The sequence below is a fragment of the Erpetoichthys calabaricus genome, chromosome 4 (genome assembly GCF_900747795.2).
Source record: "Erpetoichthys calabaricus chromosome 4, fErpCal1.3, whole genome shotgun sequence".
NCBI lineage: Eukaryota > Metazoa > Chordata > Cladistia > Polypteriformes > Polypteridae > Erpetoichthys > Erpetoichthys calabaricus.
In genome coordinates this window covers 188502650-188527856 of record NC_041397.2, presented here as the reverse complement: position 1 = coordinate 188527856, position 25207 = coordinate 188502650, and the positions used below count along the sequence as shown (strand labels likewise).

The 25207-nt window shown below is 36.7% G+C and overlaps 1 protein-coding gene across 3 annotated transcripts in view; it reads right to left on the bottom strand.

Annotated features, from left to right (window-relative positions):
• rasa3 (RAS p21 protein activator 3) overlaps positions 1-25207 on the bottom strand; it is a 310651-nt gene that overhangs the window by 66885 nt on the left and 218559 nt on the right. For all 3 annotated transcript variants that reach the window (XM_028800053.2, XM_028800054.2, XM_051926869.1), the window contains exons 9-10: positions 23701-23805; positions 10831-10987 (exon numbers count right to left, since the gene is read on the bottom strand). In XM_028800053.2, coding sequence (XP_028655886.1) covers positions 10831-10987; positions 23701-23805 — 262 coding nt within the window. The remainder of the gene's footprint in view (positions 1-10830; positions 10988-23700; positions 23806-25207) is intronic.

The following is a 25207-nucleotide window of genomic DNA, read 5'->3' as shown; positions in this document are numbered from 1 at the left end:
AAAAATGCAGATCACATTCTTTAAAACCGGAAGTTGCCGTTTCTTTAAAATCAATTGGATTGTGTTAATGCAGCTACAGGTTCTCGTTTTGAAAAAGAAAACATTTTAAACATTTCTAATAAAAATGGAGCAGTAAGTTACTATTTCTTCAAAATCAATAGGTCTGTTGCAATCAGGACTGTAAAAAGTGTTATATAGATGAACATTGATAGCAGTTAAAAATGTTCAGGGATACCTAAAACATGTGAGTCCTTCAAGATTTTGACCCTTTTGCAATAAATGCTAATTAGACATTCAAGTAAGCATTTCACTGTACTTTGTTCACGTGACAATATTAATGCTAATACTACCACCACTCTTACATTTGTTTTGTCACATAGGTGGGGAGAGGATTCACAGTAGTTTGATGGTAAATTGAAAGCTTTCATCCACCATAAAAAGAGTGTGGGCGAGAAGGGCACTAGTCAAGGAAGTCATTAACAGTCTGTATGAAATGCAAAGGAATTATTGTGATCATTGATCAAATCCTCCCTTGAGTCAGGAGTTGCAGAAGTTAGAAGACTGAGACCATAACTGCAAGACAAGCAATGGTTAATTGATCAGGCAAACTTTCTTATAAATAGTAGTTGAGGAAGCAATGAATTAATACCAGATGTTCCAAACAAAAAATGCTTTCATTCTTTTGAAATGAGAGAATATTTCTTTACTTTCTGTGTAGCATACAGTCAATTGATCATGAACCCCAAAAAAATATAACAGTTTTGCTAGAAATACACCGCATGTGTTTGGCACAAAATTATTGTTTTTGCTGTGTTTCTTCTGTAGTTTATGATTATGCCCAAGATTTCCTTTCTAAAGATAATTCTGCTTTCTCATTTACCAACACTTGCCGGATTCAAACAACAATTCAGTTTACTCTGAGCTGTCCTTTAGTGCTACAGTGGTTAGCACTGCAGGATCACAGTTGGTTCCAAATAATGTGTGGCATCTGCATGTTTTGTCTGTGTTAGCATGGGACATCAAAGTTGACCTTTTTGGTCTCCATGCTAAGTTACATGTTTGGTGTGAACATGACACAGGGCTTTATCATATGATTGTTACCCACCCTGAGGCATGTTGGTGTCAGCATTGTGCAACGGGGATGCTTTTCTCCAACGGGAGAGAGAAATCCTGGAGATACATCTGGTACAGTTTACCAAACAAGAACATATGCAGCTAATGATAAAAGATCAACTTGACTGAATTATAACACAAAATATGAAGTCCAAGAGATTAAAGTGCTCAAGGAACTGAGCTGGTGAGCATAAGGTTGCAGGTTCAAATCCCTCCCTATTACACAGCAAGCTGGTCCACCTATAAAAATATTTTGTGAGTACTGGTATATTGTTTTGAATAGTGAACAGCATGAAAGTACCTATATAAAATAAAGGTTGCCACACTAATACTTTAGAGACTACTATTAGAGACTAATAGTTGTTGATATCAGGAGAAACTAGTGGCTATAGCCCCTTTGCTTAGAAATGTTGCCCGAGTGTCAGAATTTGAATGGAGGTCTTACATTTTTGAAGTCTAGACCAAAGTGTGTTAGAAGCAGTAGAGGGCCCTGTTTGCTTGAGGGGCCCTGGTACTAACTCACAAAGCAAGCAGGTATTCAGAAATAAGAAGGTAATTTCAAAATGTGAGATACTGTCTATTTTCAGTTAGATAATCTGGGCATTTAGCCACAAAGGAAATATGGGCAGTACCAGTGGTAATATGAGGAAGTAAGATGATAACAGCTGGGAGCCTAGACTGCTGAGCTCGGCATCAATGCAAGCTTTAATGTTTGGGAAATCCTGCCAGGTTGAGGCTGACCTTAAAGTAACACAGCTTAAGAGAACTTGCTTTAAGATATATATAAATAGGTATTTAAATCTATATTTGAAGGGTTTGCCTGATTGGCAAGGGATTTCAAGGGACAACGTTGCACCCATATTTGCACATGACAGGAAATAATACCAGAGGAGTAGAAAAAAGAAATCACAAATTAGTAATTAGTAGTGTAAGAAAGCATAATAAGATAGATAGATAGATAGATAGATAGATAGATAGATAGATAGATAGATAGATAGATAGATAGATAGATAGATAGATAGATAGATAGATAGATAGAAATTTGCCCATACTAGAAGAGGGCATAATGCATAAATACAGAACAGGCAGCTCCTGACTAGTCAAAGAAGGGTTCGAGGGAATCTAGTGCTGCAGGAAGGCATTCTGTGATGGCTTCATATTTTCCCTGAGTTGAAATCACTGCTCAATTGTCTCAAAAACCATCAGAGGACTCTGGATTACTGGCCCACTGGCTTTGCCAGAGCTGACGCCACAAAGGACCTATAGTGACCAGGCTACTGAAATCCAACTAGGTTTGTCCCTTCAACACAAACTCTTAAAAAATATGTGTGTGTGTGTGTGTGTGTATATGTTTTGAATGCATTTGTTTTACAGATTCAGTTCTCAGGCACATTGAATTCTGTTCATCTGTTATCTATACACATGCTTCACATCTGCTTTTGTGTTTTAAGCTATCAATATCACAATTCAGCATTGGTACAGTTTTACTTTTGCTCTGGTGAAGTGTATCAGTAGCTACATATTAATCTGATAGTGTATTAACGGGTTTATTCTCATAGCTTTGTTTGCTGCATGCACTGGTAGACTAAGCCATTGAAGAGTCTGTCATGAATTTCTATGCATGTGTTTATTTTTCAATTTTGTTTTATTTTATTATCTTCTGTTGTACTGCGTGTTATACACTGAGCTAGTGCCTTACAGATGTCGCCTTATGCTTGTTTGATAGACACAACCTCTGCTTAACTTTTGGTTTGCTGAGCAACAGTTGTGACCTGCACCATTATGTTATGCATATTAGAATGAAGCTTTACGGCTACAAGGTGAATTCTGGGCAGAAAATAAGTGAGCACAGTAGAGCGGGATATGTAAAACATAGTCAAAACCAAAGTAGGGGTTGTTACTGAAAAGAGCAAACAATCATGTGTCTTAAGACAAAATGAGTAAATTTCAGAGCTTAAAGTTCATTAACAGGAGTACTGGATAGAGCACTAGGAAAGAAATCAGAGAGAACATCCCCAATCTGGAAATGAATGAAATGCTACAGCACTGTGTCAACTTTAACAATTGTATTGCTGACATCATATGGTATGACTTCTGGCATGCCCCCCTTGTAACCAGCCATTCCCTTGGGGTAACTGGACCAGAACATGGTGCAGCCTATATTAAAACAAAGTGGCATTGTGATATTTTCCAAACATAACACTAAAGTAAAACAAGTTCAAGTTAATGTTTGTCACAGACAGTGAAATGTTAATACTTAAAGTGAACTGCAAATACTGTGGGTTTTATTTGTATTGTAATCATTTATTACTGTCTGTAATCATTTATTATTATCAATGATTTTGCTTATATGAATAACAAAGACAGACAGGCATGAGTGCCTCTTCCTACAGTATCACTGCTTTTGCCTACACTCATAAATTCAGCATGCAGAAGTAAAAGGAAACAATTAATTGTGGTAAGATGGACATTCGGTGGGTGGCAGTTCTGGCATATTAAGCACTTGAAACTTCTGAATCAAGTCACCTTGCTTGTAAAGAACCTTCAGGATTGATGGACACAGGTGATGTCAAATGGGCCACACAAATCCATGGCCAAAAATAAATGATGCTGCATTAGCAAGATATTGTATCTGCACACAGCTACAGTTGAGCTCCTGGGTATGGTGCTCTCTGAATCTGTGTATGTGTCAACTCTTGAGAGTCTGATATGATATTGCTAAAGAAAAGGTGGTGTTGCATCCACTAACTGGGTTGAGGATATTGTTGGAATTATTTTAATTCCCTAGGCCTGCTGTAGTTTCTTGACTCATTAAGAAGAAAACTGACCATAGGCATCTCAGAGAAGGGTATAAAGTCACAGTCCAATAAAAAGTACAGGGTTAAGGGCTTCTATTAAAAACACTTTATGTTTAATGAAATTCATTGTCTGCGCAACATTGTGGCACAGCGGTATGAGCTCTCAGAAATAGACCTGGACGTACTGTGAAGTTCTTACCAGCTCCACATGTCATTTCTCTTCTAATACTTTGGTTTCTAAACTAATCCTTAAGACATTCTGGACAGACAGACTGGATGTAACACCAGCCTGACTCACTTCTAAGCATGGTCTGGCATATAAAGTTTGTTAGCCTCTTTCTTCATACAGTATAAGGGCTTTTTTACAGGGCTCACCTGTCATTATTACCCAAAAAAGTATTTATCCCTTCATCTGACTAAACTCCTGACTCCCCATGGTTGAACCAGAAATAACAACATTAACAGGTTTTAAAAATAATTAGCTGCAATTGATGCATGTGGTATGGCACAGGACTTTGGACAAAGGTGGGAGAGGTGGGTGAAGGATGCCATTTGGGTTTGTTATTTGTAATATACAGTCATTTCTACATCATATATTATTTTAAAATTATTAACCTTTGCAAATGTCAAGCTTCACTGAGGTTTTGCTCTTCTTCTAGTCTCATTTTTAGTCTTGTTTATCACGTTTAAGAGTTTAGAATTATTCATTTGCTTCTTGGTCATCAAGTTTACTGTTTAGGTTTTTGCATTTCAGCTCTGAATCTTCTGGTTTGATCTGATTTTTTTGTCTTCACCATATGTCTCTCTCTCCATATTTTCCAGGTTTTTAGGGATTCTGCCTTTACTAGGGGGCTCCGCCCCCTGCTCGCTTCGCTCGCCAACCCCTGGTGTTGTGAAATTACAAAGAGCGTGATGTATGAATGAGATATAGCATAGTGTGAAGGTGTAGATGACGCATATAGGAAGCAAATAAAGTTGTCCATGTTCAAAAACGGGCTCAGAGAGGTAGATGCCAACTTTGTTCATGGTTTGTCCTTGTGATTTGTTGATGGTCATGGCAAAGGCAGGTTTAATGGGGAACTGTCGCCGTTTAAGTGTAAAAGGTAATTCCAGGTCAGAAATTGTAAGGTCAATTCTAGGAATTAGAACAGTATTGTTAGCATGTGATCCTGTAAGAAGTTTTGCTTCAATAACATTGTGTGGCATGGTGTTGACGACTAAACGTGTACCATTGCATAAACCCTGTTTAGTGTTAAGGTTTCTTAATAGCATGATTATTGTTCCGTTTTTAAGGCTAAGATTGTGTTGTGGTAACCCGGCTGGGTTAATAGTGTTCAAATATTCTAAGGGGAAATTAAGATGGTCATTGTCGTCATCAGAGTCAACTTTGTCAAGCTTAGAAAGAGCTGTGCCTCTACAGGAAGTAATGAAATGACCTGGTTATTAATGTGATCAACATTAATATTTTTTGGACATAATATAGTTCGTTGTGTTAAAAGGGGTATTTGGTGTAATGAGATTGCTGTTCCAAATATCTCCGTAACTCTTTTGAAAGCAATGGCAATTGTCTGCGTATTTTAAGGTGGACTGAAGAATAGCCGAGCGCATGGCATGTGGAACAATAGCTAAGCACTGTGTAAAATCTCCTCCTAATAAAAGTACCTTTCCTCCAAAGGGAATATTATTATTCATCAACATTTGTAGAAGTTTATCAATGGTGTTGAGTAAGTGACTGGATGCCATTAGATGCAAAAGCAAATGAACTATTGTAGGATCTAATGCAGTTCATAAAGTTTTTACTTTCAGGTACTTCGTTAGTTAGAAGCTTCTGTAGATATGCAGGATATGAATGTAAAGGAGGCAGTCTAATTTGACCCTTTTGACAACAACGTGTAAATTCATTACTTGTATTGCCAGTTGTTTCTTCAGGGAAGTTATGTGAATGACAATGATTGCAAATGACATTCATTAATCCCAAGGAATTTTCATGAATAGTGGACTCATTATTGAACGCGTTGTCAGCTAACTGGCGCAATCGTTTAGCAGGTGTCTGTCGTTGATGTCCTTGACGTGTATCTTTTGTCTGTGCCGTTTGAGAGGAGCGTCGTTGTATGTGCAGGATTTGGGATGTGCTATTCTGGAGCTGTAATCGATTTGCCTGTGCTGTGTGAGAAGCCCGTTGCAGTTTACGGCGTTCATTGTTTGTATTGAGCCTTGCCCGTTTTTGTATGTCGGTTAGTCGAGCTTTCTCTTTTTGGAGCCTTGCCTGCTTGTTTTCCGGCATTTCAGATGCGCGTTGTAGACATCTGCATTTATTTATTTTGTCCTTTTGCTGCCGTTTTTGTATCTCTGAGACTCGAGGTGTTTCATTTTGAACCCTTGCCTGTTTCGATGCAGCACTTTGAGACGCGCGCTGCATGCATCTACGTTCATTGTGTCTGTCCATCTGCGCTCGTTTCTGTAACTGTGTTAGATGAGCTTTGCGTTTTTGGAGCCGAGACATTTTTTCTTCCGGGGTTTCAGAATAATAATAATACATTTTATTTATATAGCGCCTTTCCCATGCTCAAGGCACGTTGTAGGCACCGACGTGTATTGTTTTTTTTCATGCGGGTTCGTGTGTTTGGTCCCGTCACTCGAGCGTTATCATTTTGTACCCGTGATCGTGAATTCCTGACTTGTTTGTTCTTCAGTGTTAGAAATATGGATAAGTAATAAGGAGGATCGCACTCACTGTTAATATGGAGCCTTTTCTGTGGTTGAACGGTTAATAGTGCATCAGTGTAATGAGATCGACCTATGCTGCATAATTTGAATGTGTTCAGATGACGTATGTTTAATACGGACGGTTCGTTCAGTAATGGGGCTTTGTGTCTCATTTCTTATTTATGTTAGTGTGGTCGTGGGTCCGAATCCTCCTTTTTGTGTATGTTTCGTGTGCTATGTCCGTAGTCTGTCCCGTTTCGTGTCCAATGGGTTTGTGTGGCGCTCGCGTCTGACTTATTTTTTTTTTTGTGTGCTAGGGGCGCGTTGCCTCACTTTTTTTTATCTCTGTTAGTGGAGGTGGTGTTTGTGTGTCGTGGGTCTGAATCCTTTTCTTTGTGTGCGTACCGTTTCGTGTGCTATGTGGCGCTTGCGTCTGACTCCTTTCTTTTTGGTGTTCTAGGGGCGCGTCGCCTCATTTCTTATTTCAGTTACTGGAGGGGGGCTTTGTGTGTCGTGGGTCTTAATTCTCTTCTTTGTGTGTGTTCTGTTTTGTGCGCCATGGGCTTCGTGCGGCGCTGAATGCAGCGCCAGCGTCTGACTCCTTTTTTCTGTGTGCTATGGGCGCCTCATTTCTTATTTTACGTTGCTTTCCATCCGGTTTCCGTTGCTTGGTAGGGGGGTTTTGTGGGGGCGCCTGCGCAGTACGTCTTTTGCATCCACGGCCCATGTCCGGATGTCCCTGCGTCCATCCGGTTTACCATTCTCGTTTAGTAATATGGATTATAATGTAATACTTTTCTCTTCTTTCTCAGTTTTTAGTTTCTTTTTGTTTTTCACATTGTTAATTTTTGATATGATTTTGGGATAGTTTTTATATTTTTATCAGTTCATTATTTACTAGATCTCTTATTTTTCTTTTCCTTTGTTGTTTGTTGAGTTAATTTATGTTAATAAATTATAAATTAATTGCTCACTTCAGTGATTAATTAGGTGTCAGTAGTTTTACTGGGTTGGGTTTTCATATTTCTGTCTTTCCCTATGGATTTTCATCAGTAAACATCTGCCAACAGTCCAAAAGCTTTAGGCAGACTTTCCATGCTTTCCTCATCTTTGCTGTATTTGAAAAACTATAGAAATGAAGAGCAAGCTTCTTATTACAACAAAGAGTAACAGCAAGACCTTTATCACTGCCCCAGTCATAGAGAGGTTTGTTAGGCAACCTTAATATAATCACAATTAGAACTAACCAAAGGGTATTATTAAGATGGTGTAATTTGAAAATATGTAAAAATATTACTTTTAGAAACCAGTTCTTTTACTTACCATACCAAGTCAGAATTAATATAGATAAGACTTAGGAAAAACCTGTAAAAAGCGAGTTTGTTTGGGAGGCTAAAGTGAAAAAGCCGAGTCAGTGGTTAACACAATATGACTTGCACTGGTGCAAGAAGCGCATTAAGGAAGCACCATACCAGAACAGACTTAGGCTAACAAAGGAGCCCAGTGTCTCTGCTATTTCATCCATCCAGAGACCATGGTGAACTGGGGACCAACCATCAATCAATCAATCAAGATAAAAAAACACCTGGCCACCTGCTAGTTTCAGTATATTGGACATTTAGACTCATACCAAGATAAACTGCTACATATCCATGTTGTATTGATAGTAAGTTGTCACGCTCATTTGCTTATTTTTGGGCATATTTAAAAATATTAAATTATAATGTATGAATAAATGTTCAAAACCTCTCTCATACTTGTTTTGGTACTCCATCTTGTTGCCTAATATATACAGTAAAAGAAGACAGATATAAAAGGGGGAAATATATAGCTACAGTATAAGTCAACCTTGACAATGACTAGGCTGTTAAGATTAAACATACAAGGGCTATAGTGGGGAGTTAGGACACTCTGTTTAGGTTTATGTAAAAAAAAGTCTGAAAGTGAGAGTAGGGTCATCCTAAGACTCTACCATGATTAAACAAGTGGTTATGCGTCCGGGTATCAGCTGATATTGTGCAAATATCTATCATAAACTAGGACTTCCCATCTAATGGCTTACCTTCTGCTCAATATTGCCCTCCAAACCATGGCTAAGATGGGCATTTCTTAAGTTTCTGTCTTTGCTTAGCATGAACGGACCTTCAGGCAGAAGGAATGACTGAAAGACATGGTTGTTACCATCTTTATTTTTTATTTACATTTAAGGCATGTTATTATGTTCCTGTTATTGTTCTTGTGGAACCTGGGTCAGTCATTGGTATTTCCAGTATAAATATGTCAGTGTGCTGCGTGTTGGGTATCCCTCGGTGGATATTTCTGACAATTAAATTTTTAGTGTTGGGTAGATTATTTATCTAGTAGGCCCTAATGTTAGGCATTTTTGAGTTCAGAACTTCCTCTTCTTCTATGTTCTTGTCCGTGTCCTGCAGTTTTGTTCAATTCATTGTCTTCCTGATTTCAACCTGTTTACTCCCTAACTTTATCTTAAAGATTTTGGATCATCTCCTGGTTATTGTTCTAGCTCATAATAATCCTTGGGCACCTGTATAGTGTTCTTAATATAAGCAAAGGTCCATCTGTCAGTGTCTGAACAGCACATGCTTTTTTTCTCTTTTTGAATTTGAGTAAACCTTTAAATGAAGCCCCTCAACCTTTCTACCCAATCACTGCCATTAATTCCATCCGTGCTGCTCTATGTGCAAGCAGTCATTGTTACTCTTTCTTGAATTACAATAACAACTTCAGTTAAAATTCAGAATAAAATAAACCTGATTAAATGCAATATGTATGACAAAAATGAATGCTACATGGTCACTCTGAATAGGTCAGGCATGAATGAATATGTACTCTGCAAAGGACTGGTGTGCCTTATGGTATAGACTCTGACTCCCTGCTGTCCTATAATGAAAAAAAAAACATGTTCAGAAAATTGATGGATGGATGAATTCCACTTTCCTAACTGATTAAAAGTCATTGAGTGAATCATCCAGCTGTCCATGCATATGTTTTTCAAACTGGTTTAATCCAAATGGGTGTGTGGGGGGAGGGGCATGGTCACAGGGATGAAGGAACCAGTGAATCAAAATTAATTACAGTACTTTAACATAGTTTAACATTGATGATTTGATCTGAAGTGGCTGAAAAGGTGCGCTAGCTAAGCAATATTCATTTTATATTCACTATGTGACAGAATATATAATCAGTTAAAAAAAATCCATTCTTTGTAAGTAGTCTGGTCTAGCAGATAAAGAGCTTGACCAAAATCCATGAGAAAATTGCTTAATCCACAAGTGTTTTAATTGCAAGAATCTGCCACTTGTACTGCAAACTGGCATACTCTCCAAATGCTTTTGATTGACTTTTTAGGTTATGAATGACTATGAATGTCTTGGTGAAGACTACCTGAATGGAGTATAATAACATCTCTTCTTGCAAACAGCATATGAACCTAGCTGACAAACTTACACTTTCAAGGCCAGTGGCTTGACCCACAGAATGCAGTTTGTTGCCACTATAGAGGCACCTTCTGTGCAGTATGTGACTTTTGCATAGACTGGGTGTGTTTGGAGAAGGACTAGCACCCTGTGCAGATTTGTTTCCCATTTTGCATTCAGTGATCCTGGGACAGACGTTATCTCCCCACAATGGATGGATGGACTTAAGCCTGGGATTCATTAAACAGAACTGGTCAACATTATTTTTCAACCATTATTAATGGATTATTCTATAATATAGTTTTACAACTGTTTGCATTTGAAAGGCTGACTACCATGCCAGCTCAGCATCCAGTACATCATAAGCCTTAGTGTGGACACTATTTAATTTCACTTAGTACAACAGCTCAAAACCTCAACATGCAACAAAAAGCAACTGAATCGAATGTGTGATATTTCTATTTCAAAAGTAGTAATTGTACTGGTGTTGGTGTTGCCTTTTATGTTTTAGTTCTCCAGCTTTTAATGTGTCCTTCATCAAAGAGCTTTTATGCAGCGTATAGCAACTGTTGCAACATAAAACTTTCAGTTTATCAATTCTCTATTTTTGGGTAAATTTCAGTTATGTGTACATCTCGGAAGTCACACCCAAAGTGAGGTTAACCCCAGAGCTTATTTTACAGATAACCTCAGTGCTCGTGGCTTATAACATGCTACCTTTAGAGGATGTCAGAACCAAACCTAAATGCCATAGCCAGGTAAACAGGAAACCCCACCTCAACATCTGCAGATTTCAGTAGTAAATCTCTGAGAGGTTGGTAATACTCCGTTGGAAAAACATGATCCTCTGTGTACACGATATTCAACCTCAGAGATCCAAGGTCATCTGGCTTGATTGACTTGCTCCCATTGTCCCTGGGCTGTAAGAAGTACCTGTGAAACAGACAGAAATGGAGATCAAAAGCTTTTTAGTTGGGCATATTAACATTTGAAAGACAGCATGCAGTGTTAACAATAATGCATAGAAAAAAGTAAATCCTAGTCAGACTGATAGGACATCTGGGTGACTAAAACATACTTATTGTCAGATTTTGGAATGTAGAGTGGTGCTGTGATCAACACTGTTGTCTCATTGTGGAACTCCATTACTGAGTGGATGTTCTTCTGTGTACTCTGGTATTCCTCCAAAGCATGTGTGTTAATATTAACTGTCAGCTCTAAAATGACCTAGTGTGTGGATGTGCTTGAGTATATTTCAAAATGTTTGTGCTCTCTGTTCAAGGCGGCCTTGTGCTGCTGAGAGAGTCTTCAACTCTCCATGATTCTGAATTCAAGTAAGACATTTAGATAAAAAATTGATAAATGGATGTATGCTAACTTTTAGTTCAGAGAGATATTATCCATTCCCTTTCTCTCTTTGTCTGTCTTTCCTGCCAGCCTGCCTCAGTAGCCTTCATCCATATTCTGATTCTGAGGAGTTACACAGCTGGGAACTTGTACTGGGTGCTTGTATATTGTGGTGTGGTGTCAAGGCTCATTGCTTGTCTTGAGCCAACTAATATTCTTTGGTGGTCCTCTTTCAGCATATCTTTCCCTTTAAAGACAAATGATACCTTTCATATAGTAGTAGATACTGGAGTTACTGTAAGTACTTATGGTTTTATAGATTAAGCAGTGCTGTTTATAGAATGCCTTTCATAGCCCATATGGCATTTAGATCACTATATGGCAACATCAAAACTGAATATAATTATAATATTATTACACTGTCAATCTGTCATTCTTTGGGAATGAAAGATGGGTTCAACTTTTGAAATTTGGCTCCAGGTTGTTAGGTAAGACTAATAAAACAAAATTTAACATTATTCACCCTGCTTAATCTAATCCAGGATAATGGGGGGGCAGAATCTGTCCTAGTAGCATCAAACATAAACTAGAAACCAATCCTGGATGGGGGTACCAGTCCATCACAGGGCCTGTTCACTTGCAAAGGGCCAATTTAAAATTGCCACATCTCTGGGAATTTGGAGGAAAATTAGCAAAGACAAAGGCAGAATGTGCAAACTCTACTAAGACTAAAATAAAAAATCAAACTTTGCAAATATTTTTAGAAATAGGTCTTTTGGAACCCAGTTTTCTAATATATTTTTTAATTTTCTGAACCAGATTAATCATATACCAAGTAACAGGAAGAAGGAATCCATCTTTGTAGCAAGAAAAGAATTAACCTTTGAAAGGCACACTCATCCACAACATCCACAAGGCCCATTAACAAGGCCTGCATATATTTGCAATGTTAAAGAAAATCGAAATACCTTGAAAAACTTTAAATGAACACAGGCAGGATATGCAAACTCCACAGAGATAATGAACAAATCAAGATCTGAACAGTAGCACTAACCACTGCACCACTGTACTGCAATAGTGGGTTAAAAGTTATGTCTGAACTTTTAACCCACTTAAGTTCGCTTTCCCAGAAAGTCATTCTTCTCGGTGACTTGAACATCCAAACTGACACTCCTACATGTAAACCGAGATATGAATTCCTGTCCTTACTGGACTGTTTTGACTTGGCACAACATGTTGATTTTCCAATGAACATTAAAAGTTTTATTTTTAGAGTTTCTCACTTTTTTTAAACTGTATGTTACTTTTGTTTATCTTTTATTGAATTTACTAGCAAAATACCCGCGCTTCGCAGCGGAGAAGTAGTGTGTTAAAGAGGTTATGAAAAAGTAAAGGAAACATTTTAAAAATAACGTAACATGATTGTCAATGTAATTGTGTTGTCATTGTTATGAGTGTTGCTGTCATATATATATATATATATATATATATATATATATATATATATACATACATATACACATATATTATATATATATATATATTTATATATTATATATATATATATATATATATACATATATTATATATATATATATATATATACATATATTATATATATATGTTATGAGTGTTGCTGTCTTTTATATATATAATATGCACACACACACACATAAACATATATATACATATATATATATACATATCTACATATACACATATGTACATATACATACGTATATACACATCCACATAAACATATATATACATATACAAATTTACATATCTACATATATATATATATAGACATAGATATATACATACATACATTCACATAAATTGCGTGTCCCGTTTTGAATCAATACTGGACGGGATTTATCCCGTATTTTTTTTTTTAAAGCAGCGTCTCATGCAAATCATCCCACACGCATTTTATGAAGATGCCTCCTTTCCTACTTTTGATTGGGTAATACTTGATGTCATCGTTAGTTTGATTGGTGTTTTTAACTGTCCAGTGAGGAGGGCGTGTCTTTTAAGTACAGTCTGCAAAGTGTTGGCACTGAGATGTGGCGTCAGCGCCATAGTTGAAGCCCCTAACGTTGCGGTCAGCAAGTCGGCTAACATCCGCCATGTGCCGTCTTTCAGTTGCGAGAAGCAGATCATAGAATGGTTGAAACTGTTGCCCCTAACGTTGCGCCACGGCGTGTGGTTCGTTTATACCTCGTGTCTTCTCATTAAACTTTTATCTCGCGAATATGTTATTGCAATCCGCAGCGGGAGCGTTTCTATAAACTTAATTTAAACTTACGTTTTACACCGTGCTTTGTTTCCCTTATGAACATGCTTGTATGCTTAACTCGCTCCGTTCTCAATTGTTTAATTAATTTTTTGCTCTTCGCTGTTTGCGGCTGTTCCTCCATTTGCCCCTACTTCGTTCTTTTATCTCGCGAATATGTTATTGCAATCCTTAACGGGAGCGTTTCAATAAACTGATTGAAAATAGTTTTGCATTTACCTTTTTAGTAAAAGGCGAGCTTTTAAGCCTGAGAAATCACCCCGTAAATGCACACGTTTAATTGCACATGTGTTAATATGTATGGTTACACAGTATTAAAAGACAGTGAACAACGTCAGTTACCTTTGTTCCCGCGTTTGATAAAAGGTGAGCTTTTAAGCCTGAGAAATCACCCCGTAAATGCACACGTTTAATTGCACATGTGTTAATATGTATGCTTACACAGTATTAAAAGACAGTCAAAAATTAACATCATTTACCTTCGTTCCTGCGTGTGACTCGTGCTGTAAATCTCTTCCTTGTTTTTAGTTCACGTGATTACGTAGGAGGCGTGATGACGCGATACGTGACTCCGCCTCCTCCATTACAGTGTATGGACAAAAAATATGTTCCAGTTATGACCATTACGCTTTGAATTTCGAAATAAAACCTGCCTAACTTTTGTAAGTAAGCTGTAAGGAATGAGCCTGCCAAATTTCAGCCTTCCACCTACACGGGAAGTTGGAGAATTAGTGATGAGTCAGTCAGTCAGTCAGTGAGTGAGTGAGTCAGTCAGTGAGGGCTTTGCCTTTTATTATTATAGATTAAAAACATACAACATTCCATACAATCAAGTCAAAACTTAACACAACTAAATTCAAATCAACCCCCTCCCATGAGAAAGACAGGAAGGCCAACAGCCAGAGTAAAACATTTGAGAGTAGTAATGAGAGAAAAGAGTCTTTTCCCCACTAGAAATGCTTATTCTAAAATATTATTGATTAGGTCCTTACAGGTTTAAAAAAAGGTTTGAACAGATCCTCTAAGTGACAATTTGATTTTTTCTAATTTCAAATAGTATATAACATCAGTTACCCACTGACTTAAAAGAGGTGGGTTAGGATTGTTCCACTTGAGCAAGACAAATCAATGTGCTAATAGTGAAGTAAAGGCAATCACAGTTTGTTTGTCCTTCTCCACTTTAAGCCCATCAGGGAGTGCACCAAACACAGCTGTTAATGGATTATGGGGGATTGTGACACCAAGGCTGCCTGATATGGCATTTAAAGATTTTGGTCCAGAATGATGTTAATTTGGGTTGGATCTTGCCCTGGAAACATTTTGGACAATTTTAAACGAGATAAATGTGCTCGATAAAAGATTTTGAGTTGAATAATTGAATGTTTTGCACATATGGAGCTCAAGTGAATTCTGTGTGTGGCTGCCTTCCACTACATTTCTGAAATATTAAGTAAGAGATCTTTTTCCCACTGTACTCTGGGATCTTTAAAAGGAAGGGACTTTAAACTAGTTTTACATACAAGACTGATCAGTATTTCTTCTGTAATAGAAATAGGTGGGAGGTGAGGAAAATTGGGCAGATTTCTAATTTGGAGATATGGAAAAATTGTGTTGATGGGAGACTAAATTTGGAGTGTAATTGTTCATAGGATGAAAATACATTATTTATGTACAAATCTCTGAGTGTTTTAATCCCATTTATTTTCCAAACATTAAAAATTGCGTAAGTTCACGAGGGTGGAAAAAGGTGGTTATCATGTAGAGAAGCCATAGATAAAATATTCTCTAACGTAAAGTGCTTCTTACATTGATTCCATATTCTGAGTGAATGAAGGACAATTGGGTTGTTAGTATATTGACAGTACCTTATATTTACTGGTGTATAAAGTAAGGAATTTAAAGAAGTACTGCAGGATTTCATTTCTATTGCAGACCAAGCTAGTGTGTGTTCATCTATTTGTGTCAATTTCCGAGTTTTTATACCTTGTAAGTTTGCCACCCAGTAATAAAATTGAAAATTAGGTAGAGCCATGCCGTCTTCTGATTTAGGTCGGTGTAGGGTCATCTTTCGAATGTGTGGGTTTTTCGAATTTCAAATAAATTAGGTTATTATTGAATCTAATTTCTTAAAAAATGATTTGTTAATGTATATGGGGATGTTTTGAAGTAGAAAAGAAGCTTAGGAAGGATATTCATCTTGACAATGTTAATTCTCCCTGCTAAAGTAAGATGGACGGTAGAGCATCTATGCACGTCTTGTTTAATTTTTTTTCATGTAACATTTTGTTGAAAAAAAGCTTTATATTTACTTGTGATGTTGACCCCTAGGTATTTAAAATGATCTGCAATGATAAAAGGGAAGGTGCCAATCTAATGTTGTGTGCTAGAGAGTTCACTGGGAAAAGCACACTTTTGTTCCAATTAATTTTGACCAGATTTTCCTACCCACTCTGGTGGTCATATATTGGACCTAATCTGTACATCTGGCTTATCTGTTGGCAACACTTATACCAGTCATTTGAGACTTTCTGACAATAAAGCAGTAATTTTCACTGTCTCATTACCTCTCCCTCTTCTTACCTGTAAACATCAAATTTCTTTCAGAAACCTTAAAAATATCTATTCCTCTATCTTTGCTGGATCCATTTCTGATCTTTTTCTGTTCTCCCCTATTCAATCAACACTAGATAGTCTTGTTGAATACTATAACTCAGCCCTTCACTTAGCACTAGATAAAACAGCACCTTTAAAGGAGGTTTCTTTTAAGTGTTCATCTCCATGGTACAATTCAGAATTACGGTCTATGAAGGCAGCTGGCCAAAGCCTTGAGAGAATGTCATGTAAGACTGGCCTCACCGTGCATATCCAGTCTTTCTCTGACCATCAAAGGGCTTACAGGGATGTACTAACTGCAGCCAAGAACTTGTATTATGGCAGAATAATAGAAAGTGGCCATGATAACCCAAGGGTTTTGTTCTCTGTAGTTAATAAACTACTTTAGCCTGCATCTGGCCCAATTACCTCCTCTACTGAAGTCTGTGAAAAATTTCTCAATTTTTTCTGTAATAAAATTAAAGATCTAAATAATTCAACACAAATCCATCATCTGTTTATATCTTTCCTTGTCTTCCCACTCCATCTATCTCCTTTTCTAAATTCTCAGCAGTCACATCTGCATTTGTTAATGACCTGCTTTGTAAGATGAGGCTGACTCTTTGTATCCTGGACCCACAACCCCACCACACTTCTTAAATCTTGCCTTCATGCCATAATCCCAACTGTTACAACAGTAATAAATACATCCCTTGACACTGGCTTTGTGCCAGCCACTTTTAAAACCACTTCTGTAACCCCAATGTTAAAAAGTCTGGTCTTGATGGTGACAATCTTAACAATTTTCAGCCTATTTCTTACTTACCTTTTCTGTCAAAAGTTCTTGAGCGTGTTGTAGCCTCCCAACTCACCAATTACTTAACCTCCAAGAAATTGATGGAACCCTTTCAGTTTGGTTTCAGAGCACAGCACAACTGTGAAACTGCTCTGCATCGGGTAACTAAATATTTGCTTATGTCTGCAAACTCTGGACAAACCAACATATTAATTCTGTTAGACCTCAGTGCAGCATTTGACACTGTCAGACAGGCCATTCTACTGTCCAGGATGGAGAACATGCTGGGTATCTCTGGCACTGCCCTCCAGTGGTTTAAGTCCTATCTGTCTGACAGGCAAATGTTTGTTAGTCTTGGCAACAGCAGATCGAGCTCAGCACCAGTCACATAAGGGGTTCCCCTGGGCTCTGTCCTCGGCCCTCTACTCTTCTGTATCTACAGTATATGGTTTCACTAGGTCATATCATCCATAGCTTGGACTAGGTTATCATTTTTATGCAGATGATACTCAACTCTATTTCAATGTTAAAAGTGAAACTTCATCAGAGCTTTCTCAGCTCAGAAGTTGCCTCAGTGAAATTAAAACCTGGATGGAGCAGAACTCTAAACTTAAACTGCAAAAAAACTGACCTCCTGTAAATTGGCACTAAAGCACATCTTAAGAAAATGAGCTCTTTTTCAGTCACTCTTGATGGTGATCTCATCAGGCCTTCTTCTAATATAAGGAATCTTGGTGCCATCTTTGATTCCTCCCTTTCTTATTCCATCCACATAAACCACATTAAGAAACTTTGTTACTTTCACCTCTATAACATTTCCCATGTTCGCTAATTCCTCTCCTTTTCTAATACTGAGATGCTTGTCCATATTTTTAACACATCCTGCATCGATTATTATACTGTAATTCCATACTGGCAGATGGCGCTTCTAATTTTATATCACAGCTCCAGTTAATTCAGGTCCTCTGATTCTGGCAGTCTTGTTTATGGGTAACAGGGCCTTCAGCTCTATAGCGCCCAAACTTTGGAATGACCTCTCGAAATTAATGAGAGCAGCTGACTCAATTCATTCCTTTAAAAGACAACTTAAAACTCATGTGTTCAGGAAGGCTTTGAACTTAACCTGACATTCTGCCCCCTCTTTCAGTTTACCTTTTCGTCCAGATGCTCAGGATAATTTATGTGTGTGTGCGTGTGTGTTATATCACAAATGATGGTATTGTTCAGGCTTTACTTTTAGTATTGAATTTGAATATTGTCTTTTATTCTATTTAATGCTTTGTATTTCCTGTATTTATCTTTTTAGTGTTCTATACAGAAATATTTGTACTCAATGTTACATATATCCTGCTGTTTAAATAAGTTCCTTTCAGCATGGGAAAGACACTATATGAATAAAATGTACTATTATTATTAGTATTATTATTAATATTATTATTATTATCCTGTCGCCGTGTATTTTTTTAGCTGTAGGCATCTGTCTTTAGCTCAATTGATTGGCCAGTGGCTCCAGTTAGTTTTCAGAAGCCACTTCTCACAATCCAAGGTCAGATGAATACTGTAGTTCTTTACCTCAACTGAATGAGCATCTCCTTTTCTGCTCTGCAGGGAGGGTAGAAGCCAGGTTCATATTTTGAGTGCAGAATGATGGAATGGGCAGGGTTACAACAGGTATCAGAACCCACTACAGAAGAAAACTGAAATTGAAGATGCCTCCAATGTAATAAATCAAAAAATATAACAAAATCTGACCTAAAAAAATTTAAAAGAAGATCTGGCCCTAGATATAAAATATTAAATCACGTATTATACACATTACTAACAATATGTAGAGTCACAACAACAAAATGATAGTGACCATAAAAACGAGAAACAAATGACGCATTTCATGATTGTGTCAGTACCTTGCACCTGGCTCTAGATTTTTTTTTTGTTTGTTTCTTCTCTGTCCATAAAGAGATTTATTCTTTCATTTTATCTGAATTTAGGTTACATTCTTTGTAATAACACTAGCTAGTTTATAATTTATAAAGCAATATAGCAACGATTTGGAAAATGGCAGGCCAATATGGCAAGGAGAGAAGGACAAAAAGACAAATCAAAAACCAAAGACTAATGGGGTCACTGCCAGATAAACTAATGAATCATATGACTAAATCCAATATGTAACCAAAACTCAGAGACTCAGAAACCAAGCAAGAAAATCAGCAAAAAGAAGAATCAATAATTCAAAAACATGTGAAAAGTTTTACTTTGATATCTACAATTTTGGACAAACCCTGTAGCTCAACATCAGCTTGAACAATGTTGTGCCGATGATGTTAAACACCACGATTTCTGAGAGATGTGACCGTAGAAACCAACAAACATAACTTAGCAACAGGAACAAAAAATAGTGGCACCTAACAAAACCAAGATGGTTATAATAAAACTAAAATAAAATGATAAAATTCAATTACAAGTAATAAATGAAAATGAAATCACAAAATGAACATAAAACTAGAATCAGCAAACTGCAATGAGGTATCAGAAAAAATATACAAAATGATAAAGAAAAAAGAAAAAATTATAAAGGGAAACGAAAATTAACATAAGTGTGGGAATTCATAACAGTTTAGTTAATTCTCAATTTATTTTTGTATAATAAATATAATTAACTAATAATTGTGTTGGTTGTCTTTAAATCTCTGGAGGGCTTTTATAATTTTGGCTCTCCATTTTGCTTAATGTTTCAAAATAAATAAAAAATAGCACAAAAGAAAATGTTACTTTTTAAAGTCTGTTACTGAGAAATTAGAGCAGTCACCTCACTCACTGTAAGATCAATGGAAGCTATTTAGTTAGTCTCTGAAAAAATACACACTTTTCTTTTCTCTCTCTTTTTTTAATGTATTACTTTATGTTCTCTTCTAGACAATTCCATTTAAAAATGTGAAGTTGAGGATTTTCTAATATGCCTTTAAGAAAAGTGCTCAGTATAGAAAGTCAACCCCTCATTGTTTCTGTCAGCTATAGTGCTGCTGTTCCTGCCTCTTCTATTCAGTTCATTTATTTTGCTCCTCTCCTTCAAGCCACTTCACCGTCTTTGGTAATTGGTAGTTGATGAAGCAGAGGGAGTCATCAAGGGTCTCATAATGTTCAGTTAAATAGAAATTCTATTTAAAGAATAGGTATTATAGAAGCTATATTAAACATTCAGATGTCAAAAGCCTAATAATATACCACATACCACAATAAATGAAGATTAAAAGGTTCAAGTGATTCATTTACCATTTTTTCTATATCTAGTTCCATTTAGAGAAATCAAGCTCTTATACTTAACATATGTACTGAACATCTTTTCCTATATAAAGATACTTGAGGGTCCAACATAATCTAATTTATGAGACTAGTTTGCAAAATATTTATAGAGCAGCCAAAGAGAACTTTTAGTGATTTGAGGTCAAAGCACTAAAGTCTGATGTGAACTATTTCAAACTGAAAATAAAACACACTGACAAAAAACATGCACTGCTTAAAGCACAAATTTAATTTTCTTTAAATTGTTCAAGAATAGAATTTTTACCAGTTTCATAAGTTAGAATTCTTATTACCTGTAAATTTTTTACAGTGCTCCGAGTCTGCACTCAATGCAGAATGCTACACAAAAATAAACTGAATTGAATTCCCTCACACATTCATTCCTTTATTTGCACAAAATTTGGACACCACTTACAACATAGTATTGGTTTAAATAACTGACAGTGCTATGACATTGCATGTCACGGAGGACTTGTCTCACATGGCTAGTAACAGGCAGTGTAGCTGCAATTAAATTACTGCGCCTGTGAAATGTCAGAATAACAAATGAAAAAAACACAAAACTCCTGACAGATACACTCTTAAAAGGTACAAAAAGAGATCTCCTTACTAATTTGAGATGTACTGTATTACTTTTTACAAAGTGATACTACAATGAAGTGATTTTTTTTAAACAAAATCTATTATTATCCATCCATTTTCCAACCCCCTGAATCCGAACACAGGGTCACGGAGGTCTGCTGGAGCCAATCCCAGCCAACACAGGGCACAAGGCAGGAAACAATCCCGGGCAGGGTGCCAACCCACCGCAGGACACACACAAACACACCCACAGCACGCACTAGGGCCAATTTAGAATCGCCAATCCACCTAACCTACATGTCTTTGGACTGTAGACAGGAGGAAACCGATGCAGACACGGGGAGAACATGCAAACTCTGCGCAGGGAGGACCCAGGAAGCGAAACCAGGTCTCCTAACTGCGCGGCAGCAGCGCTACCACTGCGCCACCGTGCCGCCCATCTATTATTATGTACAATGTTATTCTTAAAGTTGTTTGTTTGTCAGTGTTAATCTCACATTTGCAGAAATAAACTTTCAGATCAATGACCATTTGTAAAAGATGTGCTTAAGGACAACGCGTATTCTTGTAATATAATTTTGTTCCAGCTGATCTTCAATTGAACTGAGACATGGGCCTGTATTTACTGAGCGTTTCAGAGTATTAAAATGGTCCTAACTGTCTTAAAAGATCACAGTGACACAAATTTAGTCCTACTCCTATAAGCAGAAGTAAAACCATTCTATCCATTTTACTAATTTAGGAAATTACTCCTAATTAGGAGTTAGGACAGCTCATGAGCTGTCCTAACTCATTAGGAACTGCCAGAAGATGGCGTTCAGGCAGAGATCAGCACGTACATCTCTTGAAAGGCGAAATGCTTTTGGTATGCTGCACGACATTGAACTCATAAAAAGATATTGATTTGACACAGAGAGAATTATATTTTTAATAAATCTTATACATTATGTGATCACTCCATCAATGTGGAGAAACCATGCACTATCAGCCATAATGTAAATTCTTCCTCTTCTCCTAGTATTTTGACTACTTTATTATTATTATTATTATTATTATCTTTGTAATGAAGCCTTAGCATTAGTATCACAAAAGTACAAAATGTTATTATGAATGCCATTTTGGGGCTTGGAGTGCCTTAAAATCGTGACGTCATTCTTTCTCAAATGTGAACTCTTACTACATGAAGTAGCTGTAGGATGCTTCATAACTACTTCTCATGACCTAGTCTGGAGTAGGACAAATTTTTAACTTAGACTTTAAGTGCAGTTCCTAGGTGTAATGCTGAGGCATTTGACAAATTTGGGCACTTGTTTCTAGAGGGCCACTGTATTATGTGACAGGAGCAATACCAAGTGTTTCTTAGCCTTGTGACATGGAGCACTAACCTGATGAAAAAGCTTGTTAACAAACAGGTACACTATTGCCATTAGGTGGTTCACCTATATATTGACATATTCTGGTGATACTCAAGTACGCTGTACTCACATCAAGGAACTCAGTGTGTGTCATGAAATCCTCAAGGGAGCTAAAAGAATAACCACAAATACACTGTATGAAGGACTGTAATGATCCTAAGGCCACTAGACAGCACATCATTATACATCCACCACCAGAAGGTAACTACATTAAAAATTTGTTTTATCCAACTGACTATGCTAAAGATTTGTAGTTTTATCCAACTGAGGAATACAGTATAACAGAGCCATCACAATATTTATATCATTGTTGATGTCACAAAGGAAATGATCATGGTCCCAAGGCACGTCTACCGTGTTATGTAAACAAAACAAACTTACAAACAGAATAAAAAATAAACTTTGTCAAAATACATAAAAATGTTTAGAAACCTTAATAAACAAGTTCTCTATTAAAAAAAATACTAAAACAACATAATATCCACATAAATCAATTATTATGACACTGTTAGCCTGAATTGCCAGGAACTAGGATTCATCAGTGCAGGTGATCTTTTCCAGTCCTCCAGTGTTTGGATTCTTTATGCAGCTGCTATCTCAATGTCTTGTTTTTCACTGACAGTAGAAACTCAGTTTGGTTGTCAGCAACCTTATTCTATCTGTGACAAGATATCACAGTTCTACAGTGTATAGTTACTAGCTGACTGACTGCAAACCTCTTGCTTTACAGAAGTCATGCCAGCTTTGTGCAACCTTTTTCAATAGTAATTAGTTTCTGACATTAAGAAAACTTCCTGGCTGGTGATTTTTGAGCAGATAAATATGTGGCAGTGTCATGGCTAACAGCATCAGCATTGTTGATGTTCTTAATACTTTTATATTAGTGCATAATGTCTTCAGTACCATATAGTTTTTAAGACTCCCTAAATTTTCAATTTTGCCCATTTTCTCGTTGAATTGTGCACAAATACAAAAAATATCAGTACCTGTCAACCAACTTTAAATACACTGTGGGCTATGTGAAAAGGACAGGTGTGTCTAATAAAATAGCCATTATGTGTACTGTATATACTGTAGGTTCCTTACGGTTCCTTACACTGTGCACATATAACAATGCAGGCACATTGAAACTTTAAAAGTCCATTAGAAAACATTATAAATTTGTACATATGCATACTTTCTGTTGCACAAATGAAAACCAAATGGTAAAGGGTCATGTGTGGGGCAAAGATTATTTTGTCAGTTCAAGCACAAATGTCAATTTGAATGCACAGAATTTATATAAATAAAGGGATATTAAATTATTTTATTTATTTACCAAGCATCGTGGACACCAGACTGGCCAAGCACCTTCAAGGAAATTTTAACTTCTCCAAGGAATTCATCTCCAAACTTCAAGTTACTTCCATTCCATAGATCAATTCTGAAAAAAAAATCTCTTATTATAAGAACTCCATTCATTCCACTGACTTAATTCAATTATAGACTAGCTAGAGGTCACGTTGTAAAGAAAAATGGACTTGACCTTACATTCTCAGTATTATTGTGTAACAAATAATCCACACTCCTTACACATAGCAGTCTAAATTCTTTATCCTAAATGGCTGCTGCAATGTGATAGACAGCTATATAATTCCACAATGTTTTATTACTTTACTTCTAGATATATACACTTTTAATTCAAACTGCTAAACAGTATATTGACCCAATTTTCAACAAATAAAAGTAAGTACTAGTAGGTAGTAATAGTAGTGACAAGGTCATATGTACACAGTACAATAAAAATGTGATGTTGTAGAGGCACCCATCGATCTTCCTTTTATAGGAAATTCACTATTTTGGACTCTTTTACATTTAGTATTTGTGATTTTTTTTTTACCATTTCTCAATAAAGAAAGGTTTGTAACGACAAATTAAAAACCAAACCTTAATGCTCTTTTAAATTACACTTTACAAAAACAGAAAATAAATTATTTTATAAACATTTACCCCTTTCAGACAAAATGTGGTAGGACCAGTGCTACAGCCAAAGTCTTAGGCTACATTTATTCTTGCTTTAAACGTCTGGATATGACACTTTTTGCTTATTCATCTTTGTAAAATAACCGAATCAATCTCAGGCTGAAAGGGCATGATTGGACAACAAAAATGATTACAATACAATACAATTTATTTTTGTATAGCCCAAAATCACACAAGAAGTGCTGCAATGGGCTTTAACAGGCCGTGCCTCTTGACAGCCCCCCCAGCCTTGACTCTCTAAGAAGACAAGGAAAAAATCCCAAAAAAAAACCCTTGTAGGGAAAAAATGGAAGAAACCTTGGGAAAGGAAGTCATGTCTGATATTCTAGCACACTGGTCTTTGGTTTGGCTTTGCTTGTACATTTTGAGCCAATGTCTTACTGGAAGATGAGCCTTCTTCCAACTCCCTGGTCTCCTATAAACAGCAGATGATTTTGCTCCAGGAGTTCTATTTAGTATTCTTACTCTGTTGTTTCCATTTTCCACCCCATTCCATGACATTGCCCTCAAACACGCTTTATAGTAGGGAATTATAACAGCTGGTTCTTTGCTAAACGTGATGGTGAACTAAAGTCTTCTGTAGAGCCTTCTGTGAATGAAAATGTCAAGTTGAGAACAGTCAAAGCTTAAACACAAATTAACAAAAACTGGAATTGCGAGTCAGAATTCATAGTTGAAATCAACAAAGCAGACTACACAAATATGTGAGATTTTTTGGAAACAAAATCTATTAGTATGTACAATTTTAATCTCACAGTTCTTTGTTTGTCAGTCTTAATCTACTGGTCTTATCACAGGTAAGA